The sequence below is a fragment of the Girardinichthys multiradiatus genome, chromosome 5 (assembly GCF_021462225.1).
Source record: "Girardinichthys multiradiatus isolate DD_20200921_A chromosome 5, DD_fGirMul_XY1, whole genome shotgun sequence".
In the NCBI taxonomy this organism is placed as follows: domain Eukaryota; kingdom Metazoa; phylum Chordata; class Actinopteri; order Cyprinodontiformes; family Goodeidae; genus Girardinichthys; species Girardinichthys multiradiatus.
The window spans coordinates 15,208,926-15,231,860 of record NC_061798.1 but is presented as its reverse complement, the minus strand read 5'-3'; the positions used below and the strand labels follow the sequence as shown (position 1 = coordinate 15,231,860).

At 43.5% G+C, this 22,935-nt stretch overlaps 2 protein-coding genes across 2 annotated transcripts; one reads left to right on the top strand and one right to left on the bottom strand.

Moving 5' to 3' along the window:
* The first annotated feature begins 102 nt into the window (after positions 1-102).
* ugdh (UDP-glucose 6-dehydrogenase) lies at positions 103-10,244 on the top strand. Its single transcript, XM_047365891.1, has 12 exons — positions 103-322; positions 2,610-2,771; positions 3,279-3,380; positions 3,458-3,658; positions 3,739-3,936; positions 6,556-6,703; positions 6,908-7,002; positions 7,087-7,217; positions 7,448-7,587; positions 8,129-8,220; positions 8,316-8,426; positions 9,630-10,244. The coding sequence occupies exons 2-12, from the start codon at positions 2,610-2,612 to the stop codon at positions 9,738-9,740; spliced, it is 1,491 nt and encodes a 496-aa protein (XP_047221847.1). The 5' UTR covers positions 103-322; the 3' UTR covers positions 9,741-10,244.
* lias (lipoic acid synthetase) lies at positions 9,985-22,935 on the bottom strand. The gene is made up of 11 exons (XM_047365892.1): positions 22,775-22,935; positions 22,340-22,515; positions 21,705-21,798; positions 19,723-19,803; positions 16,083-16,239; positions 13,888-13,945; positions 13,665-13,793; positions 13,164-13,309; positions 13,014-13,084; positions 12,799-12,910; positions 9,985-10,849 (listed from the first exon to the last, which is right to left on the bottom strand). The coding sequence occupies exons 1-11, from the start codon at positions 22,910-22,912 to the stop codon at positions 10,779-10,781; spliced, it is 1,233 nt and encodes a 410-aa protein (XP_047221848.1). The 5' UTR covers positions 22,913-22,935; the 3' UTR covers positions 9,985-10,778.

The following is a 22,935-nucleotide window of genomic DNA, read 5'->3' as shown; positions in this document are numbered from 1 at the left end:
AATAGAATTTGATTAAATAAGAAAGATATTAATCCATGATGAACCACACTCCATACCAGTGGTGGCGGTAATGCACACCTACAGATTCTTGCCAACCGCCATTAAACACCAGAAGAAGAAGAAGAATTAAGAAAGTTTTCAGAGAAACGTTGCTCCACTGTTTCCCTGCAGCCCACTGCTTCAGTCCAGGTTTACGGACCTTCGACTCCCACAGAACCGGAGGACCGGAACTCGCGGCTGTTTGGACCCGAAGACTCACCTAACGGACAACGGAGCTGAATCACCGCACTGCTGAAGTTCAGAGATTATCGCGCAGGCAGAGGTACCGATCTGTTAGCTGGGTTCCTAGCCCGAAAAGTCAATTCATTTACGGCTGGTGGGGGGTTTAAATCGCTCCCTCTGCGTTAGGAGAGCAGCAGTAAACTAGTTTATTCCTGTAAAATGTTCCGTTACTCTGCAGAATATGAGCTTTCTCGGAAAGGTAGCGGTCAGGATAAAACTCAAAGGTGTGTCTGATAAAGGAGCCATTTTTTCTCCTCCAGCAGCAGACGTGGCTTCGCTGCGATGATAACGGCTTCTTTATTTCCTCCCAGGCTGAGATGGTTCGGATGGGAACTCACTGTTGGGCCGCTGAATGGCTCTATTTTCAGGGGGATTTTTAAGCAGCCGTCAAGAACAAACAGATGGTTGGGAGTTTGTAAAATAGGGGGGATTTCATCTGTAGTAATTAGTTGTTTCTGTTTAATTAGAAATGCCACTTTCATGATGCACATATCTGCAACACATTATTCAAGTCTTACCGTGGTTTATTGATAAAAATAGGTTTCTCATATTTAAAACATCAAATAGTAGCAGCAGAATGATAATTGTATCCACATCGGCCTTTAAATTTACCTACACTATAATTACTAGTAGGAATGCACCAATCAGGCGGTCCATGGACACCTGTTATACCTGTTACACCTGTTATACCTGTTACACCTGTTATACCTGTTACACTTGTTACACCTGTTATACCTGTTACACCTGTTATACCTGTTACACCTGTTACTACACCTGTTATACCTGTTACACCTGTTATACCTGTTACACTTGTTACACCTGTTATACCTGTTACACCTGTTATACCTGTTACACTTGTTACACCTGTTATACCTGTTACACCTGTTATACCTGTTCCAATTTCTTGTAAGAAGTTTGAACTGCCAATGCCATTTTTTTTCTATTATAATACACAGAAAATGGGCTTCAAGATATTTTATAGATCGTTTTGAATAAAACAAGGAATTATAAGATTTTCAAATTTATGCCTCAATCCATTTTGTAAGTTTATTGTTTTTCCTGATTTATTTATTGAGGGCTGCACAGTGGCGCAGTTGGTAGCACTGTTGCCTTGCAGCAAGAAGGTCCTGGGTTCGATTCCCGGCCGGGGGTCTTTCTGCATGGAGTTTGCATGTTCTCCCCGTGCATGCATGGGTTCTCCGTAACAAGTTCTCTGGCTTCCTCCCACAGTCCAAAGACATGCCTGTTAGGTTAATTGGTCATTCTAAATTGCCCTTAGGTGTGTGAATGAGTGTGTGCGTGGTTGTTTGTGTGTTGCCCTGCGATGGACTGGCGACCTGTCCAGGGTGTACCCCGCCTCCCGCCCATAGACTGCTGGAGATAGGCACCAGCTCCCCCGCGACCCACTATGGAAGGAACGGTAGAAAATGACTGACTTTATTTATTGATTGAAAATGGTGGGGCCTCTTTGTTTTGATTAGTTTAATGAATTCAGATTTTTCAGTGTTGGCTCCCACCAATCAGAGAACATCAAGGGAAAATTGGCCAACTCAGTTCTTGGGTCAGAAGGTCTGGTTTTAATCATTATAAATTCAACTTATAAAGAGAGGCTTCTTAGGTTAAAACATCAACCATCTCCAACAAATTTTAGAACTAAAATGAGAAGTAATCTACATCTGCTTTTAAATTATAATACTGTTAATTAAAGAGGTTTCAATTGAAACTGACAATCACTTATTTGTGTCAATCAATGGAAAACGTGGTGATTACAATTCTTTGTTGTTGAAGGACTATAAAGCATAAAAGGTCAAACATATTCAGCAGCTTATTTTATAGATTTGGTACTTTTGAATCCAACCGAAAATAAAGGAATTACAAGATGATCCTCTTTCGTCAAAGTATATGTGCCTAACCTTTCTCTGTTTCTTGTTTGTTGGTTGTTGTTGAAGGGAAGATTGGTCTATTCCAATCTCTGGAAAATTGATTGGTGCGTTTCAACTTTTATTACCACAGTTGTTGCACTTCATGCTGATGCTCCATATTCTACTTCATTGTATAGATGTGTTTGATCACGCTACTGAAGTAGACATTTAAGCATCTGGTCCAGAAGCTGGAACCATATGCTGAATGTCTCTGACATTCACGTCCCTATACTGGTACCTTTACATACATAGATTGTCCCTCTTTTCTGCAGAACAAAATGTGTCTTTAAGTGGTCTCCACTGAGACACAGAAGAAAACGTGATTTGTTAGACTGGGAGTATGCAATGGAAAGTACTTCGTATTTTCTTATTATTTCTTTTGCGTGTGTTTTTTTTTTTGAACAGATGTTTAAGATAAAGCGGATCTGTTGCATTGGGGCCGGGTACGTTGGAGGACCAACATGCAGCGTGATCGCTCAGATGTGCCCAGAGATCACGGTGACTGTGGTGGACGTCAACGAATCCCGCATTAAAGCCTGGAACTCTGACCCTCTGCCCATTTACGAGGTAGAATATCAGCATTTTCTCAAAGCACAGAGATATGCTGAAGGTGGGACAAGATTAACATGGCTTTCTGCTGAAACCTGAACAAAGGTCAGCGGGTCATGCTGTATTAACAGCAGTAATATTGCTGAACGTGTCTTTATTTGCTATCTCACCTTTGACATGCAGTTATAAGTTGTGGCTGATTGTAGTTTACTGTGAAAGTTCAGCTTAACTTTCGTATAAGCTCCACCTCATCTCTCGAGAGGCTTGACCCTTCCAGAAGTAAGGCTTGATTGCCGTGTTGTTTTACATGTTCCTAAGTAACTGCTCCAGTCAGTGTTTCCGTAAAAACACGGATCCACCTCATGAGCCAAGCTAGACGTTAATTAGTTCCAGACTGTTTTGCAATGTTACTACACGTCAACGGCGACCACAAAGTATTACATCATCATGACTAGTGGTGGTGATTGTGAACTTCTCATATGTTTGTGAAACCCCCACTGAACCTCCCTCTTCCTCTCGTTTCAGCCAGGACTAAAAGAGGTGGTTGAATCATGCAGAGGGAAAAATTTGTTCTTTTCCACAGACATACCCTCAGCCATCAAGGATGCTGACCTCGTCTTCATCTCTGTGAGTCACACAGTACAATCTCAGTCTCATCGCGCATCAGCTGTACTGCTTGCCTCATAGCTCTGCCTCCTCCGCAGGTCAACACCCCAACCAAGACCTATGGAATGGGGAAGGGTCGTGCAGCTGACCTGAAGTTCATCGAGTCGTGCGCTCGGCAGATTGTGGAGGTGTCTGACGGCTACAAGATCGTCACGGAGAAGAGCACCGTCCCTGTGCGAGCTGCCGAGAGCATCAGGCGGATATTTGACGCCAACACCAAACCCAGCCTCAACCTGCAGGTGTGCACTTTTACATACACACGACTCTGTGGTATCTCCATTGTTGTTTCTTGCTTCTGAAAGCGACCCTATTGTTTTAGGTTCTGTCGAACCCAGAGTTCCTCGCAGAGGGAACCGCAGTGCGGGATCTAAAGGAGCCAGATCGTGTCCTGATCGGTGGGGATGAGACACCGGAGGGTCAGAGGGCAATCAGAGCCCTTTGTGCTGTGTATGAACACTGGGTCCCCAAATCCCGAATCATTACTACAAACACATGGTCATCTGAGCTCTCCAAACTGGTGAGTGGACAATATAGACTATACAATAATAATAATAATGTTGGCATTATGTCCTAAAACCTCCTAATTAGACAGTTTACTCAGTTTTAATTTAGAGCGCCGAATTACAACAAATGTCATCTCAAGGCACTTTGCAAAAGAAACTGGTCTAATTCAAAACCAGTTACAAAGGTCTAAATCAGTCCAGTTCATTCAAATAAAATCCAGTCAGATTCTGGTACCTGCAGTTCAATGCAATTCTGTTTTATAGCACAAAATACGCTGTACTTGTTATGATTTACAGGACATTAATGTAACCTTTTTGTAATCAGAGAAGCTGTAATGAGTACCTGTGACACACTTTTCCCACAAATTGAAAGAAAACATCTCAATATTGAATGGATTGGGCAGTAATTGACATATCAGGATTAAAGACACGATAAAAGACAATTGTGACAGAATATAAACATATTTCAATGTTAAATTTTGCAAGTCACCTGGAAATGACGTCAAAGGGGAAGTCTCCGGTCATTCATTGTGTGAGTGTAAATGATAATACCTAAATAATTCAGTAAGAAGCCAAAGTGCGTTAAAACAGCATTAATATGATGAAACGGTGCATTGCTGGTGGTGGCAGCAATACTACGACAGCAGCCATTAGTCTGCACTACTTTCCTGAAACAAAGAGGATCAGAGCTGCCTGGATCAGAGCTGGAAAACTGATGAGGGACAGATGGTCTGGTCCCACCAAGCACAGCCATCTGTGATCGGAGAACTTCTCTGCAAACTGCTCCGAACAAGAAACCTGAATTCACAAGAAAAATTGTGTGAGAGGTCGGGATATCTGACAGAAGAAGGAGAATGTTGGAGCAGAGTCTATAGCCACGCTGTTCAGAGCATGTGATGGGAAAAGATTGTCAAAGAAAAGGTTGTTGTTGCTGTTGCTAAATGGATCAAGGTTCAGCAGATAAGAACACTTTGTCACAAAAGTACATCTAGATATTAATAATTGTTGATAATTCAAAATCCGAAATTATTATTATTATTATTATTAATATTAATGCGAAATTATTATATTCTTAAAATAAGATAAATTACATGCAAATATGATGTATTTAAATGCATATCTATCTAAAGATTCTAATATAAAGTTAAAAATGACCCACCAGGTAGTGTTTCCAAATCTTGAATCGTCCCTTGTGTCTGCTGCTGCTGCTCACTTCGTCTCCGGTTGATTCACTCAGTGTCGTATTTACTGTAACCCTGGATTTACACTGTATCTACTCCACTCCGGTCCACTGTAAAACCTGGAGGAGCTCTAAGAACCATACGCAGATCGCAGAGATAAATCCGGTAGCAAGTCTGAAACAAGTCATTCTGTGAAAGTTAAACCAGTTAAACTGCTTCAATTTTTGATTTATGCATCCGCATATTTTCATGCATTTTACAGCAAAGCTATATTTGTTGCTTAGTTTGGTGCATAACATTTTTAATTGCTCAGTTTATAATACCCTAGTTAACCCAATAACTGATCTAATTGATTTAATGTTAACAACTGCTAATATATACACGTACATATATAAATATGTGTGTGTATTTATTAATATGTCTTTAGTGAATTATTTTTGAAAATCCGGATGTTGTGCTGGTTCTGTTTCCTGGTGGTGCGGTATGATTCATGCATATTGACTCCTGCTGTGCTCTGGCATCCTCCACAAATAGACTGCGATCGAATTAGTTGTCCGAGCACTAGTGCTCTGCCATGTGATGACAGCTGACTTTCTTCTCCTGACTACTGCGTCTCTCTGCGATGGTGACTGAAATATATCTAAAGTAATATCGGATTCTTCGCTGCTGTCGGTGTTGCTGCCATTGTAGCAGCAGTCAGTTTACCTGCAGCGGTTCCCCTCTGATGTCATAAAAGAGCGCAACAAAATCACAAAGGAGTAGTCTGGAAATGTCTTTTTAGTGAAATTTATCACCATATATCTCAACAACTGTTCATTTCAGTGGCATGAATTTACTTTTTAAACGTATCGTTTGCTTTCCATAAATGTAATTGGATTTATCATACAAATTTGATGTTACAGGCACTTTAAAGCTAAATGTTATAGTAAATACCCCAAAGAAGATCAATTTACTTGTTTTTAAATAGTAACAGTATATGTTTTCAGGTACTGTTTTTAGCCACAATCAAGAATTCAAACAGCGTCAGAGGAGAAAAATGACTCGTTTGATTATGTGAAAGCCAAAAAAAACCCTTAATGACCTAAACAATATTAGGAAAACACTCAATTGCAACATTATCTTTAACTACTGCCATTTTAAAATCGGTTGCAACAAACCTACATTTGTCTTGTCCTTCAGCATCTCTGTATCTAAGATTTATTTCAAGAGTCCATTCAGGGGGCCTAACATATTATTGACATGCAATGCCGACTGGAATGCGATATAAATCTAATTTCCAGGCTGATTATCTGTTGTCGAATACATTTTATATAGAAATGAAAACTAGACACTACTGTTTCAGAAGCCGGAATCCATTATTTGTTTGCAATGACGAGAAATAGAAAAAATGATCACAGTCATTCTTGTTTTTGTGACCGAATGTTGAATGAAATGTGTGTGATGGATTCACAGGCAGCCAATGCTTTCCTGGCACAGCGAATCAGCAGCATCAACAGTATCAGTGCTTTGTGTGAGGCCACAGGAGCTGACGTGGAGGAGGTGGCCAAGGCGATTGGCATGGACCAGAGGATTGGCAGCAAGTTCCTCAAAGCCAGCATTGGTAAGAACCACAACAGCAAAACCTTTCAAAGGTGCAGGGTGTGTGAAGCAGGCCACCCTGAGGCCCTGCTGATCAGATGTCTTCTCTGGTGGTTGGGGGGGAAATCTCTGCTGGAGGATTATCTGAACAAGACACCATGCAGCTTTATAATCTGGGGGTTTTTAATCATTATTTTAAACACGCATTCACGGATACCCTGTTCAGGTTTTGGTGGGAGCTGCTTCCAGAAGGATGTGCTCAATCTGGTGTATCTGTGCGAGGCCCTCAACCTGCCGGAGGTGGCGTCCTACTGGCAGCAGGTGAGAACTGCAATGTGCTGCTCTACATCGGAGGGTTTAGTTCTCCGTATTTGTTTTTATTGTTGTGAACATGATTCCCCTCAGGTCATAGACATGAACGAGTACCAAAGACGACGGTTTGCTTGTCGGATCATTGACTGCCTCTTCAACACTGTTACCGGAAAAAAGATCGCCCTGCTGGGGTTCTCCTTCAAAAAAGACACAGGTGACACAAGGTCAGTCTCTTCGTTTCCACGGGTTTAGGATTTAAGAACATTTTGCAAGTGTGAACTTGAACTAGGTACAGTAGAGAGGGCTTAAAGCACCAGGGATAATCATTGTTATAAATATGCAGAGTCACTTCCGGTCCTTTTTCTCCACTTGGAAGCTTGCCAGAGCTCTCTGCAGTGAACTTTACCCCCAATCAATGTTGATGCCTGTCTTCTTCTGTGTATTACAACTGCAGAGAGTCGTCCAGCATCTACATATCGAAGTATCTGATGGATGAGGGAGCCAAGCTGTTTATCTATGACCCCAAAGTTCTTAAAGAGCAAATCATTCATGACCTCTCCCAGCCCAGCATCTCTGAGGACAACCCAGAGAGAGGTGTGTGTGTGTGTGTGTGTGTGTGAGAGAGAGAGAGAGTTCATTGCTTTGTTTGACCATGCCTGCAGCACTGTGTGATTTAATGGTAAAGATTAATAAACATTGAACTCGGGTAACCTCGTTGAGAGCTTGAGCTTTAAAATATTTACAGCTTTGTTTGATGAATTTGAAATCATGAGTAATGTTTGGAGAAGGCCTTCATAAAAACTTTGCCCTAAATACTCCGACTGCCACACAGGTTTAATGAATCAGTCTGGAAATATAAAGTCACATACAGGTTTGAACTTGAAAAACCTCCCTACAGGCAACTTTATGGAGCATCTTGTTGAATTAATTTGAGTCTTAAACCTTCCCTTTCTATGGTGGGAACATTCCTCTATGAAACACTGTATTATTAAGGATTATTAACATACAGTGAAAACTGAAACTTTTTTTTTTTTTTTCCAACTTAAAACCATTCATTAGGGATCGGTAGCATTTCTTTGTGGTTTTTGTGGTTCAGCAAAGACAACCTAATAAATCGTGTTTTGTCGCTCTTCAGTGTCCGATCTGGTGACCGTGACCTCAGACCCTTATGAGGCCTGCCAGAGCGCACATGCCTTGGTCATCTGCACGGAGTGGGACATGTTCAGGGTCACGATCGCCTGTTTACCCGTCTAATATATTGCTTCTTATTTGGCAACCATATGAGCTTGAGGTTTCATGATGTCATTCTGGTACCACCACAGGAACTGGATTACGAAAAGATTTACAAGAAGATGCTGAAGCCGGCCTTCATATTCGATGGTCGCAGAGTGCTCGACCACCTCCACGCCGACCTGCAGAGCATCGGCTTCCAGGTGAGCAGCCAAATACAGCGCCTTTTTAAAACTATTTTTTCACCTTGATCTTCTACATTTCATCGCGTTACCACCACAAACCTGACAGTATTTTATTTGGATTTTACGTGGTAAACCTTCACAAAATTGAACTTACTTTAAAAGTGGACAGGAAAATGGTACATGCTAAAAATTTCTTGTTGTAAAAATCTGAAGTGTCTAGTTTTGCAGTTTTCAGTCCCCTTTTCTCTGATGCCCGTAACAAATCCAGTGAAATTAATGTGGCACATACTGAAAGGCTCAGTAGTAATCAGAGAAGCATCAAAGACACCTGTGGGAACTCTGGAGGAGCTGCAGAGACCCAGAGATCAGGTGGTGGGTATCTGTTGACTTGACAACTATAAGTCCAGCACTCCACAAATCTGGCCTTTATTGAACAGTGGTGAGAAGAAAGCAAGCATGTGGAAGAAGGTGCTCTGGTCAGAGGACACTGACTGTACTCTACCATGACCACACCATCCCCCACTGTGAAAGGTATCAGCCGTAGAGATGCTTCTCTTCAGCAGGGACAGGAAAGCTGGTCAGTTGAGTGATGGGTTGAGGTAAATACTGAGTGCTACAAAAACCTCTTGAAGACCCAGCATAACCGTCCCCACCCTCTATGGCTGCTCTCTCTCACAGCCCGGTCACCTCTGACAGAACACAACTAGTGGTTTTCTTTCTAAGTAGCTTATTGTTAGCCTTATATCAACCTCACTGTTATATCCTCATTTACAAGTCACTTTGGATAAAAGTCTCTGCCAAAGGCACAAACAGATACTGAACGGGTCTGGAAGAACCTGTTGGCGGCAGCAGAATACTTGGGAATAGGATCAAGGTTCCCCTTCCTGTAGCACAACAACCCTTAACTCATAGTTAGAGCTACTGAAGAATGGTCTAATCAAAGTCCGTATCTAAATCCAACTGAGAATCTGTGGCAAGACTTGAATATTAATGTTCACAGAAGCTCTCCTTCTAATCTAATCTGAGTTGGAGCTTTTTTGCAAAGAAAAACAGGAAAATAAAATCTGTTTCTAGATGAACAGAGCTGTTGGAGACCTACCCCAAAATACTTGTAGGCATAAATGCAGGTGGTTCTACATAGTGGTAACACCTTTTAAGAGGTAAAATAGTTTTGATGCGTGTGTAGAAGACAAAAGGCTAACTTCATTTCCTTGGTTGCAGATCGAGACCATCGGAAAGAAAGTGACTTCTGCTCGAATCCCTTACACCCCTGCCATCGTTGGTCCTCGCGCCGCTACTGCCGAGCCTCCTGCCAAGAAGGCAAAATCCTAAAGTTGATTTCTGGCCTCCCTGCAGCAGGCAACACCTCCTGCTTCCTTTTACTCACCAGCAGAAGGGAGGGGCCTGAACAGCATCCTGCCCCCCTGTTGGCCAAATAGTAGGCTTGCTGCTTCTCTGCAGCTTGGATGGATGACTGAGTGCCTGCAGATCAAATATTTTTATGTTTTTAGCGATTAAATCATTCCATATGCACAGATAACTTTACATACCCAAAATCAAAGTTGGCACACACACATCAGATAACGTTTTTTTTATTTTTTAGAACAACACTATAAACACGAGTCTTCTTACATAACTTACTGTATAATTAAGTACTATTAAATACATAGTTTTATGAAAGGTATTTTTATAAATCATGTTGCTGTATGTTTATCTTCTGCACCAGTGTTCACCTAAAGGGCCAATGCAATAAAATCCAAGTCTTTTATTTGTACTGAAGATACAAATATACTTTTTACAATTCCAATAAATCTGCCTTTGTCAGCTTAAATCTCACATGTAAGTTTCATCTCATTCCAGTGTATCAAGTAGACATTTTAATTTCCCTCTACATGTTGGAAGGACAGACAGAAAACACTTCAAGAGTACAACAGAGATTTCTCTGATCACACACTACTTATTTTTCTGTATTCAGAAATAAAGCAGGAAACATCAAGAGCTTTAAACTCCATGTCCAGTTGGTGGAGGCTGCAGCTGGTGATTTAGGAGCTTCTGAAGAACACGCATGGAAATGTGCAGCTTTTGCTCCCAGCAGGTTGTATTTTCAGCGGGCAGAGTTTTTATGGCTCATCTGTTTCTCTTTGATCGTCCTCAAACCAGGCAGCCCTTCAGGGTGGCTACAGCTGGACACGGGGAAAAACTCGTATCCCAGGAGAAACGGGAAAAAAAAACCGTCTCTAAGCTCCTTTTGGTGTAGTTTTTAGGTCACAGGTTAGCTAAGGTTGAATACCTCCTGATCAGTGGATTTCCTGCTGAAAACAATGGATCGCTGTGTCATATCACCAGAAGAAAAACAGTAATTGAGCTGTTTTATGAAGCTTCTGGTTCTGCTGCACTGATTTCTGCTCTCTTCTTCAGTAGATTCTTCAAGAAGAATTCACCTGTTGGAGGAAAAATGTCTTTATTTTGTAACCATGTGTTTTTATTAACAAGTTTTACTTGTACTGTTCAGGCATGTTTCCCTCAAACATTCTCCAACTTGGACTAAAGTTACCCAAGGAAATGAACGTGATTGTTATATAATCTGATCTATGGTAACATTTAAATTTGTAAAGCTACTTAATAATGCAGGAGACAAATTCTAATCCTGGTTTCACAAATAATATCAAAATCTCCTTGATATCAAATGTAAACCCCTGATATTTACATCTATCGGGACCTCTGGTAAAGTAGTGTAAAAACCCTTAAAATAAAGCCATCTTATTTGAAGTAGCATTTACACCCTGAATAATTAAAGAGAAGCAAAATTCTCCGGTCTGGTGAAGCCAACTAGCGATGTTTGGCCTGAACTCGTATCAGGAGAAAAACGAGAGCTACTTATCTCATGTCTAACACCATCCCTACAGTGAAGCATGCTGGTGGCAGCATCATAATGTGGGGCTGTTTTTCTGCTGCCAGAAGTCAGTCAATTAGTCAGCATAGAGGGTAAGATGACAACGAACAAATAGACCTGCTGCAGACGTCCCTGAGACTCAAAGGTGGTGGTTCATCTTCCAATATGACCGACATGTAGCACGCCGCCAAGATAAGTTTCCAGAAGCAATCTATGAATGTCCTGGAAGGACCTAAACATGGCTGTCTACTGACACTGCCCATCCAACCTGAATGAACTTCAGAGGATCTGCAGAGAAGAATGGTGGAAAATCCCCCAAAACCAGGTGGAGGCTACCGAGCATCTAGAGACACACCCAGGAAGACCCGAGGCTGTAATTGCTGCCAATAAAAGGTGCTTAAACCCAACCCTTGGTTGCGAATACTGAACTATTATTATTTCAAATGTTTGCATATTTAATAAATTTACAAACATTTCTAAAACATTTTAGTTATTTTAATTATTTTGAACTATTTTGATTGCAAGAAGGAATGGTCGAAGATCTGTCAGGTAAAGGTACATTTATTTTTTTTTTTTTTTTACAAATCTTTAACATAAGTGCCAAGAGATGTACAGGATGCATATCTAATCAATACGTCTGATTAAAAATCCCGTCCAAAAATGATGCTGTTCTATAGGTGTTCACACCCATAGGACGTTGGTATATTTTATCCCATTACAACAACTAACTTCAAAGTATTTTTCTAGGATCTTATGTGATAGACCAACACAGTGCATACCTGTGAAGAGGAAGGAAAAAAAAAATAATCATACAAAGTTTTCATATATTTTTAACCAATAAAATCTGAAATGTGTGTCGTGCAGGGTGATGTGCACCACTGGATTTCACTAAGGGGTGTCAAAGTAAAGGAGGGTAAATATAAAGGCATGCCACATTTTTCAAATGTATACCTTTCTTGAAAACCATATATCTTGTTATTATCCACTACTGTGTTTGTCTGTAAAATAAAATCTCAATAAAGTGTTACGTTGAAGTTTGTGACCATAATGCGACACACTTTAAAAACATCCAAGGGTGTGAACACTTTTGCAAGGCAACATATTAATGTATCATTAGTCATAAAACCCCTGCTGATAATCAGTTGCGCGACTAACCTTAACTTCCATTGCTAAAATCATCAAAAGATGCGCTGAACCTGAATGTTGCTTATAGTGCAGAACAATGAAAAATAAGCCAATTTGATCTAAGATATTTGATAAACGGAACCCCAGACAGATCTTAAATTACTGAGAGGAAGAAGGTCAACACTCAATAAAAAAGACCTACCTTGTTTTCTTTTTATGTAAATGATGTAAAAAAACATTAAACAGCATAAAAAGGCAGAACCCCTCAGAGAAATCTGCCTCTCAAACCTTATTCTCAAATACATCTACTCTGAACAATTCTGCATCTTACTTTATTCTACTTTCTATTACTACAGTATTAGGACTGCTCACCTGCTTTGTAGGAAGATCGAACCAGCGGCCCACTGGCTGTGTACGCAAAGCCCATATCGTTCCCAACTTTCTCCCAGTAAGCAAACTTTTCCGGGGGGACGTATTCCTCCACCTAAACCCGATCACACATCCTCGTAACCATGTATCCGTTTGCAAATATTTCATCTAACACAACAGTCCCTGCAGCCCGTGGGACAACAGGGTGGAGGACTTACCTTTAGATGGCGCTTTGTGGGTTGCATGTACTGACCGAGGGTTAGACAGTCCACTCCTGCCGCTCTCAGCTCTGCAACGTCACCACAGCAGCAGCAGTCAAACAACTGTTTATGCAGACCTCTGTGTGTTTAAGAGCAGCTGCTACTGACCAGTCATAGTGTTGATTATCTGCTGGTCGCTCTCCCCCAGTCCCAGCATGATGGAGGTCTTAGTGAGCAAGCTGGGTTTGGCCTTTTTGGCGTGTTTCAGCACACTCAGGGATTGGTCGAAGTTTGCTCTGGGGTCCCGAACATACCTGGAACAGATTATGGAGAACTTTTTCAGTTCAGGAAATATCTCTTCCACCACCTGGTGCCCAAACTGTATTAAAGTCCCTGTGACTTGAAGCTAACCAAGATCTTTCTGCAGTCTTCCATTTAATCGTGAACATGTTGTCGGATCATACAAAGGGCATACAAACAGGATGGTTTATAGTAATGTGGTTGTTTTGGATAAAAATATACAAGAAATCCATGTGAGGAGCCAGTAAATTAACAAAGAGCTCATATAAAAACTCAGCTGAAATTGTTTGTTTAGCCTCTAACTAACAATTACATTTTTCTGATTTAAAAAGAAAAAAAGTTTATTTATTAAATGTGAAGTCTGCAAACCTTTGCAGCTCTCGCACTGTCTCCACATTGTGGGCGTAAACATCTAAACCTGACAGGGAGATCTTCTCTACAGACGCCAGGTCACCGCGGAAATCAGGAGTCAGGCATTCGACCACGATGTTAGGGTTTCTGATTGAAAGAGACAAAAGGCACTAACTTATCAACCATGTACACATGCAGATTAATAAATAAAAGAAAATCAAATGACAAATCTGAGTTTTACCTCTCCTTCAGGCTAGAAACAGTTTTGGCAAAGTGTTCTGCCCCTCCATCAGCAATATCTGCAAATAAACAATGTCATTAGAGCAGACTGATCATTCTAAAGCATGATTTAACTACTTCTGATTAATCTGTTGACATGTAAACTGTAAGCTTGATTAGGGCTGTACAGTGGTTAGCAATGTTGCCTCGAACTCTTGCTGGGTTTGAATCCTGGCCTGGGCTCCTTCAACATGGAGACTGCATGTCCTCTCCTTTCTACCCATACCTTCAATGTGTGTGTTTATATGGTTCCTGGTCCTGTGAGTTTCTGTGATGGACCGGCAGCCTGTCCAGGGTGTACCCCGCCTGTCACCCAATGATTGCTGGAGAAAGGAACCAGCCCGCCCACCACCCTACCAGGAAAAGTGTAGGGTGGTGGGAGATGGATAACATCCATCCATCCTTCTGTCTGTGTTTTTTTCAGGTGCTGTACTCACAGCTCAACTACTGTAGAAAAACTGCCATAAAACATACAGGTCCTTCTCAAAATATTAGCATATTGTGATAAAGTTCATTATTTTCCATAATGTCATGATGAAAATGTAACATTCATATATTTTAGATTCATTGCACACTAACTGAAATATTTCAGGTCTTTTATTGTCTTAATACGGATGATTTTGGCATACAGCTCATGAACACCCAAAATTCCTATCTCACAAAATTAGCATATCATTAAAAGGGTCTCTAAACGAGCTATGAACCTAATCATCTGAATCAACGAGTTAACTCTAAACACCTGCAAAAGATTCCTGAGGCCTTTAAAACTCCCAGCCTGGTTCATCACTCAAAACCCCAATCATGGGTAAGACTGCCGACCTGACTGCTGTCCAGAAGGCCACTATTGACACCCTCAAGCAAGAGGGTAAGACAAAGAAATAAATTTCTGAACGAATAGGCTGTTCCCAGAGTGCTGTATCAAGGCACCTCAGTGGGACGTCTGTGGGAAGGAAAAAGTGTGGCAGAAAACACTGCACAACGAGAAGAGGTGACCTGAGGAAGATTGTGGAGAAGGGCCGATTCCAGACCTTGGGGGACCTGCGGAAGCAGTGGACTGAGTCTGGAGTAGAAACATCCAGAGCATCGTGCACAGGCGTGTGCAGGAAATGGGCTACAGGTGCCAGCATTCCCCAGGTCAAGCCACTTTTGAACCAGAAACAGCGGCAGAAGCGCCTGACCTGGGCTACAGAGAAGCAGCACTGGACTGTTGCTCAGTGGTCCAAAGTACTTTTTTCGGATGAAAGCAAATTCTGCATGTCATTCGGAAATCAAGGTGCCAGAGTCTGGAGGAAGACTGGGGAGAAGGAAATGCCAAAATGCCAGAAGTCCAGTGTCAAGTACCTACAGTCAGTGATGGTCCGGGGTGCCGTGTCAGCTGCTGGTGTTGGTCCACTGTGTTTTATCAAGGGCAGGGTCAATGCAGCTAGCTATCAGGAGATTTTGGAGCACTTCATGCTTCCATCTGCTGAAAAGCTTTATGGAGATGAAGATTTCATTTTTCAGCACGACCTGGCACCTGCTCACAGTGCCAAAACCACTGGTAAATGGTTTACTGACCATGGTATCACTGTGCTCAATTGGCCTGCCAACTCTCCTGACCTGAACCCCATAGAGAATCTGTGGGATATTGTGAAGAGAACGTTGAGAGACTCAAGACCCAACACTCTGGATGAGCTAAAGGCCGCTATCGAAGCATCCTGGGCCTGCATAAGACATCAGCAGTGCCACAGGATGATTGCCTCCATGCCACGCCGCATTGAAGCAGTTATTTCTGCAAAAGGATTCCCGACCAAGTATTGAGTGCATAACTGTACATGATTATTTGAAGGTTGACGTTTTTTGTATTAAAAACACTTTTCTTTTATTGGTCGGATGAAATATGCTAATTTTGTGAGATAGGAATTTTGGGTTTTCATGAGCTGTATGCCAAAATCATCCGTATTAAGACAATAAAAGACCTGAAATATTTCAGTTAGTGTGCAATGAATCTAAAATATATGAATGTTAAATTTTCATCATGACATTATGGAAAATAATGAACTTTATCACAATATGCTAATATTTTGAGAAGGACCTGTATATACTCAAGACAAATGTGGAATTCGTCATTTCACGAGGTGGTGGTAAATTTGCACCACGTGAGGGAAGAAAATTTACCATCTCTGTCAACTGATGTCAGAACCACGTAGTCCAGCCCCCAAGCTGCAATAGCCTTGGCTGTGTTGTTGGGCTCATCTGGGTCCAGAGGAGGGGGCTGACGGGCTGTCTTCACCGAGCAAAACCTGCATCCCCGGGTACAGGTGTCTCCCATTAGCTACCAGCAGAAAGAAAGAAAGATAACGTAGATGTCAGTGAAAACAATCTATATCTGCAGGTTATAACCACCATACTGTAGCACCCGATTATAGATTCTCCATCAACCTCAGAAAGGTTAACTTTGTTGAATTCAGCTGTTTTTTGTTTTTAAATGATTCAATGACTGAAGAGTTTCGAGCTTCCAATGACTTTAATATATGCAGAAAATCTTTGTAGGGGGAGCTTCATGGTGTGGGCTTCCATAATGCATGCAAGATTAAAATCACCTAATCCAGTTGTTGGGCCAAGCCCGAACGAGAAACGCGAGACCATCCCCCAGTGGGCCCACCACCTGCAGGGGGAACCGTAAGGGACCGATGCAAAGAGGATTGGGCGGCAGACGAAGGCGGAGACCTCAGCGGCCCGATCCCCGGATGCTTAGGCTGGCTCTAGGGACGTGGAATGTCACCTCGCTGGGGGGGAAGGAGCCTGAGCTTGTGCAGGAGGTCAAGAAATATTGACTAGAAATAGTCGGGCTCGCCTCCACGCACAGCGTGGGCTCTGGAACCCATCTCCTTTAAAGGGGCTGGATTCTCTTCTACTCTGGAGTGGCCCACGGGGAGAGGCAGCGGGCTGGTGTGGGTTTGCTTGTTGCCCCCCAGCTCAGCTGTCTCGTGTTGGGGTTTACCCCAGTGGATAAGAGGGTCACATCCCTGCGCCTTCAGGTTGGGGAGAGGTCTCTGACTATCATTTCGGCCTACGGGCCGAGTGGCAGTGCAGAGTACCCGGCCTTCTTGGCGTCCCTGTCGGGGGTGCTGGATAGTGCCCCTCCTGGGGACTCCATTATTCTGCTGGGGGACTTCAACGCCCACGTGGGGAACGACAGTGACACCTGGAGAGGCGTGATCGGGAGGAATGGCCTCCCCGATCTGAATCCGAGTGGTGTTTTGTTATTGGACTTCTGTGCTAGTCACGGATTGTCCATAACGAACACCATGTTCAAACATAAGGGTGTCCATCAGTGCACTTGGCACCAGGACACCCTAGGCAGGAGGTCGATGATCGACTTTGTTGTCGTATCATCAGACCTTCGGCCGCATATTTTGGACACTCGGGTGAAGAGAGGGGCTGAGCTGTCCACTGATCACCACCTGGTGGTGAGTTGGATCCGCTGGAGGAGGAGAAAGCTGGACAAACTTGGCAGGCCCAAGGGCATAGTGAGGGTCTGCTGGGAGCGTCTGGCGGACCCCTTGGCCAGGGATGTATTCAACTCCCACCTCCGGGAGAGCTTTGACCAGATTCCGAGGGATGTTGGAGACATAGAGTCCGAAGGGACCATGTTCTTCACATCTATTGTCGATGCTGCTGCCCGTAGCTGCGGCCGTAAAGTCTGCGGTGCCTGTCGCAGCGGCAATCCCAGAACCCGGTGGTGGACACCGGCAGTAAGGGACGCTGTCAAGCTGAAGAAGGAGTCCTATCAGCTGTGGTTGGCTTGTGGGACTCCTGAGGCGGCTGACGGGTACCGTGGGGCCAAGCGTGCCGCGGCCCGGGCGGTGGCAGAGGCAAAAACTCGGACCTGGGAGGAGGTTCGGTGAGGCCATGGAGAAGGACTACCGGTTGGCCCTGAAGCGATTCTGGCAAACCGTCCGGCGCCTCAGGAGGAGGAAGCAGTGCTTCGCCAACACTGTTTACAGTGGGGGTGGGGAGCTGCTGACCTCGACTGAGGACATTATCGGGCGGTGGAAGGAGTACTTCGAGGATCTCCTCAATCCTGCCATCACGCATTCCCTGGTGGAAACAGAGGCTGGGGACTCGGGGTTGGACTCTTTCATCACCCAGGCTGAAGTCACCGAGGTGGTTAAAAAGCTCCGTGGTGGCAAGGCTTCGGGGGTGGATGAGATCCGCCCTGAGTACCTAACGTCTCTGGATGTTGTTGGGCTGTCATGGTTGACACGCCTCTTTAACATTGCGTGGCGGTCGGGGACAGTGCCTTTGGATTGGCAGACTGGGGTGGTGGTCCCCCTTCATCAGAAGGGGGACCGGAGGATGTGTTCCAACTACAGGGGGATCACACTCCTCAGCCTCCCTGGTAAGGCCTACGCCAGGGCATTGGAGAGGAGAGTCCGACCGATAGTCGAACCTCGGCTTCAGGAGGAGCAGTGTGGTTTTCGTCCCGGCCGTGGAACACTGGACCAGTTCTATACCCTCTACAGGGTACTTGAGGGTTCATGGGAGTTTGCCCAACCTGTCCACATGGGTTTTGTGGACCTGGAGAAAGCATTTGACTGTGTCCCTCGTGATGCCCTGTGGGGGTTGCTCCAGGAGTATGGAATCGGGGGCCCTTTATTAGGGGCCATCCGGTGTCTGTACGAGCGGAGCAGGAGTTTGGTTCACATTGCCGGCACTAAGTCGGACCTGTTCCCGGTGCATGTTGGACTCCGGCAGGGCTGCCCTTTGTCGCCGGTCCTGTTCATACTTTTATGGACAGGATTTCTAGACGCAGCCAAGGGCCGGAGGGGGTCTGGTTTGGGGACCAGTGGATTTCGTCTCTTCTTTTTGCAGATAAAGTGGTCCTGCTGGCCCCCACTAGCCAAGACCTACAGTATGCACTGGGGCGGTTCGCAGCCGACTGTGAAGCGGCTGGGATCAGCTCCTCCAAGTCCGAGGCCATGGTACTCGACCGGAAAAGGGTGGCTTGTCCTCTTCAGGTTGGAGGGGAGTTCCTGCTTCAAGTGGAGGAGTTCAAGTATCTCGGGGTCTTGTTCACGAGTGAGGGAAGAATGGAGCAGAAGACGACGAACAAACAGTTGTTGGATGGAGTCATGTAAAACATCCAATGCTGATTTTATTAGGAGTAACAGACCACGTGAGTACAGGTTTGGTGGATATCTGAAGAACATCACCTGCCTGCCTCTCCTGTACATTTAGTGGAGGAGGGATAATGGTATGGGCCTGTTCTTTAGGGTTTGGGCCCCTTATTAGCAGAGATAGAGCATCTAAAAGCTTCAGCATACCAAGATGTTTTGGACATTTTGTTATCCTGCCCTTGTTGGAGAATGCCCTTCTGCTCTACTTCTACACTGTGTCGCAGTGCATTAAACAAGGATCATGACAACGAGGTTTGATGAGTTAAGTGTCAAAGATTCTTTTTGGTGAACTGGAACAGAGAACACAAGCTAGACCTCCTCTTTCAGAATTATGGCCTGAACTCATAAATGATCAATTTGATAAATAACTATAGTGCACAATTCTAATAAAACACTCCAAACTCTTGTTAGAAGCCTCCAAAGAAGATTAGAAGCTGTTACAGTATTCAAAAGAGCAACCTGCCCCAAATTAGGGTATATATATTTGTATCGAAAATCTTTAAAGGTGTTGTCCAATTCGTTCGTGCAAACATCCGAGCATAGATGCTGTCAGCAGGTATGAATACACTGCATCGTCAGACATCAAAGAGAAAAGTTAATGTCCTTCTTTATGACATGAAGTGGCAGAGGCTCACCATGATGGTGGCTGTAGCTGTGGCATACTCTCCTCCACCCCAACATTCTCCAATGTTTGGACACCTGGCCTCCTCACACACCTGGGAAAACACACAGAGAGACACTGTTGGGAAAAAATCCAGAATGCACACAGGATTCTTAAAACCTGTCTTTGTGGTGTAAAACTAAATACTGGCAGTAAAGGGTAGTGTAAAAATATTACAAACAATTTCCTATCTGCACTCGGCAGAAATGTTGCAAGTACGACCTGCAACGTTCACCGTTAATCAGATGCGTCCTTGAAAATACATACAGGTCCTTCTCAAAATATTAGCATATTGTGATAAAGTTCATTATTTTCCATAATGTCATGATGAAGATTTAACATTCATATATTTTAGATTCATTGCACACTAACTGAAATATTTCAGGTCTTTTATTGTCTTAATACGGATGATTTTGGCATACAGCTCATGAAAACCCAAAATTCCTATCTCACAAAATTAGCATATCATTAAAAAGGTCTCTAAACGAGCTATGAACCTAATCATCTGAATCAACGAGTTAACTCTAAACACCTGCAAAAGATTCCTGAGGCCTTTAAAACTCCCAGCCTGGTTCATCACTCAAAACCCCAATCATGGGTAAGACTGCCGACCTGACTGCTGTCCAGAAGGCCACTATTGACATCCTCAAGCAAGAAGGGTAAGACACAGAAAGACATTTCTGAATGAATAGGCTGTTCCCAGAGTGCTGTATCAAGGCACCTCAAGTGGGACGTCTGTGGGAAGGAAAAAGTGTGGCAGAAAACACTGCACAACGAGAAGAGGTGACCGGACCCTGAGGAAGATTGTGGAGAAGGGCCGATTCCAGACCTTGGGGGACCTGCAGAAGCAGTGGACTGAGTCTGGAGTAGAAACATCCAGAGCCACCGTGCACAGGCGTGTGCAGGAAATGGGCTACAGGTGCCGCATTCCCCAGGTCAAGCCACTTTTGAACCAGAAACAGCGGCAGAAGCGCCTGACCTGGGCTACAGAGAAGCAGCACTGGACTGTTGCTCAGTGGTCCAAAGTACTTTTTTCGGATGAAAGCAAATTCTGCATGTCATTCGGAAATCAAGGTGCCAGAGTCTGGAGGAAGACTGGGGAGAAGGAAATGCCAAAATGCCAGAAGTCCAGTGTCAAGTACCCACAGTCAGTGATGGTCTGGGGTGCCGTGTCAGCTGCTGGTGTTGGTCCACTGTGTTTTATCAAGGGCAGGGTCAATGCAGCTAGCTATCAGGAGATTTTGGAGCACTTCATGCTTCCATCTGCTGAAAAGCTTTATGGAGATGAAGATTTCATTTTTCAGTACGACCTGGCATCTGCTCACAGTGCCAATACCACTGGTAAATGGTTTACTGACCATGGTATCACTGTGCTCAATTGGCCTGCCAACTCTCCTGACCTGAACCCCATAGAGAATCTGTGGGATATTGTGAAGAGAACGTTGAGAGACTCAAGACCCAACACTCTGGATGAGCTAAAGGCCGCTATCGAAGCATCCTGGGCCTCCATAAGACCTCAGCAGTGCCACAGGCTGATTGCCTCCATGCCACGCCGCATTGAAGCAGTCATTTCTGCCAAAGGATTCCCGACCAAGTATTGAGTGCATAACTGTACATGATTATTTGAAGGTTGACGTTTTTGTATTAAAAACACTTTTCTTTTATTGGTCGGATGAAATATGCTAATTTTGAGAGATAGGAATTTTGGGTTTTCATGAGCTGTATGCCAAAATCATCCGTATTAAGACAATAAAAGACCTGAAATATTTCAGTTAGTGTGCAATGAATCTAAAATATATGAATGTTAAATTTTCATCATGACATTATAGAAAATAATTAACTTTATCACAATATGCTAATATTTTGAGAAGGACCTGTATTTGAAGAGTTTCCCCATTAGGTCTGATGCTTTGGTTTTATTCCAATATCAAAGCATGCGGGTAGTGAGCTGCTGACCGTGTGGAGGCTGAGGTCTCTCAGCGTGTTCTTCAGTTTGTTGTAGTTCTTTCCAATCGGGATCTCCGTCTTCAGCCAGGGAGGGAGCCTCAGCCTAACACAACAGCAGAATTCATCACACAGGCTTGACTGACGTAACAGAAAGATGCTTTCAATAAACATGTATCTGATAGGCTTCCATTTGTTAAATGGATCAGTTTCATGCATCTGTATTTAAGTCTTCTGTAAATAAATATAATTACTCCACTGAATTATGTTGATGAAGTAAATAGATGTAGTTTAGCATTTTCTCACAGTGCCCTGCAAAAAACCTTCCACATCTCGTCACAAACTTTCACTTATTTTAGTGAGATTTTGTGTGATAGACCAACACAATATAATTTAGAATATAGAAATGAAAAAATTACACATAATTTAAAAATGCTACAGAAATAAAAATCTGAAGAGTGTGGTCTACATTCACATTGACCACTTTTACTCTGATATGCAGAGGTTCACCTTCCAGCAGGAAAATGACCGTAAACACACCATCTTAAAGCAATAGTAAGAGGTACAATAGAATGGATTTTTGTGAAAGCATATTCTTGTGTTAGAACTGCTGTGCTTGATCTTTGAAGCTCTCTGATACAATGTACCTCTCCCCCTTCTGTCTCTTCAGGTTTCCTCTGTATTCCGCCCACTTGCTCTTCTCAGAGAGTTCCCCGGAAATAAAGTCCTGCAGCGCGGGGCCGTCCTGGCTCTGAAGCTCCTTCTTCCTGTCCTCCCTGTCTGCAGATGACTTGACTGCAGTGGTCAGACAGCTTGTGTACACCTGTGAACAAAAGTCACGCTGGTCAGCTAGGATGCTGTCCCCAAACATTTAGTCCAGAATCATTTTTCCCCAGATATAATGTTAAGGGTCTACAAGCGAAGTTAATTTATCTGTCAGAAGCGCAGCAGCGGAGTTACAAAACAAACGCTGCTGGCTAATGTTAGCTCCAGGGTCACTGACCGCGGTTCGCAGGCCTCCCTTAGCGGACAGATAACATTTTGAATACTATTCAGATCTTCGGGTTCTCACAGATACTCACATGTGGGGTCGATCTGGGACTTAACGATAGGTGGCCTGTGGAAAAGCGACCTGCTACATAGCAACTTTGCTTTAACAACGCCATGATAGTCAGATTCCTGGACACAAACCTCGGCAAGCAGCTGCTCTGGTCTAGCATTCACGAAACAGCTTCTTCTTCTT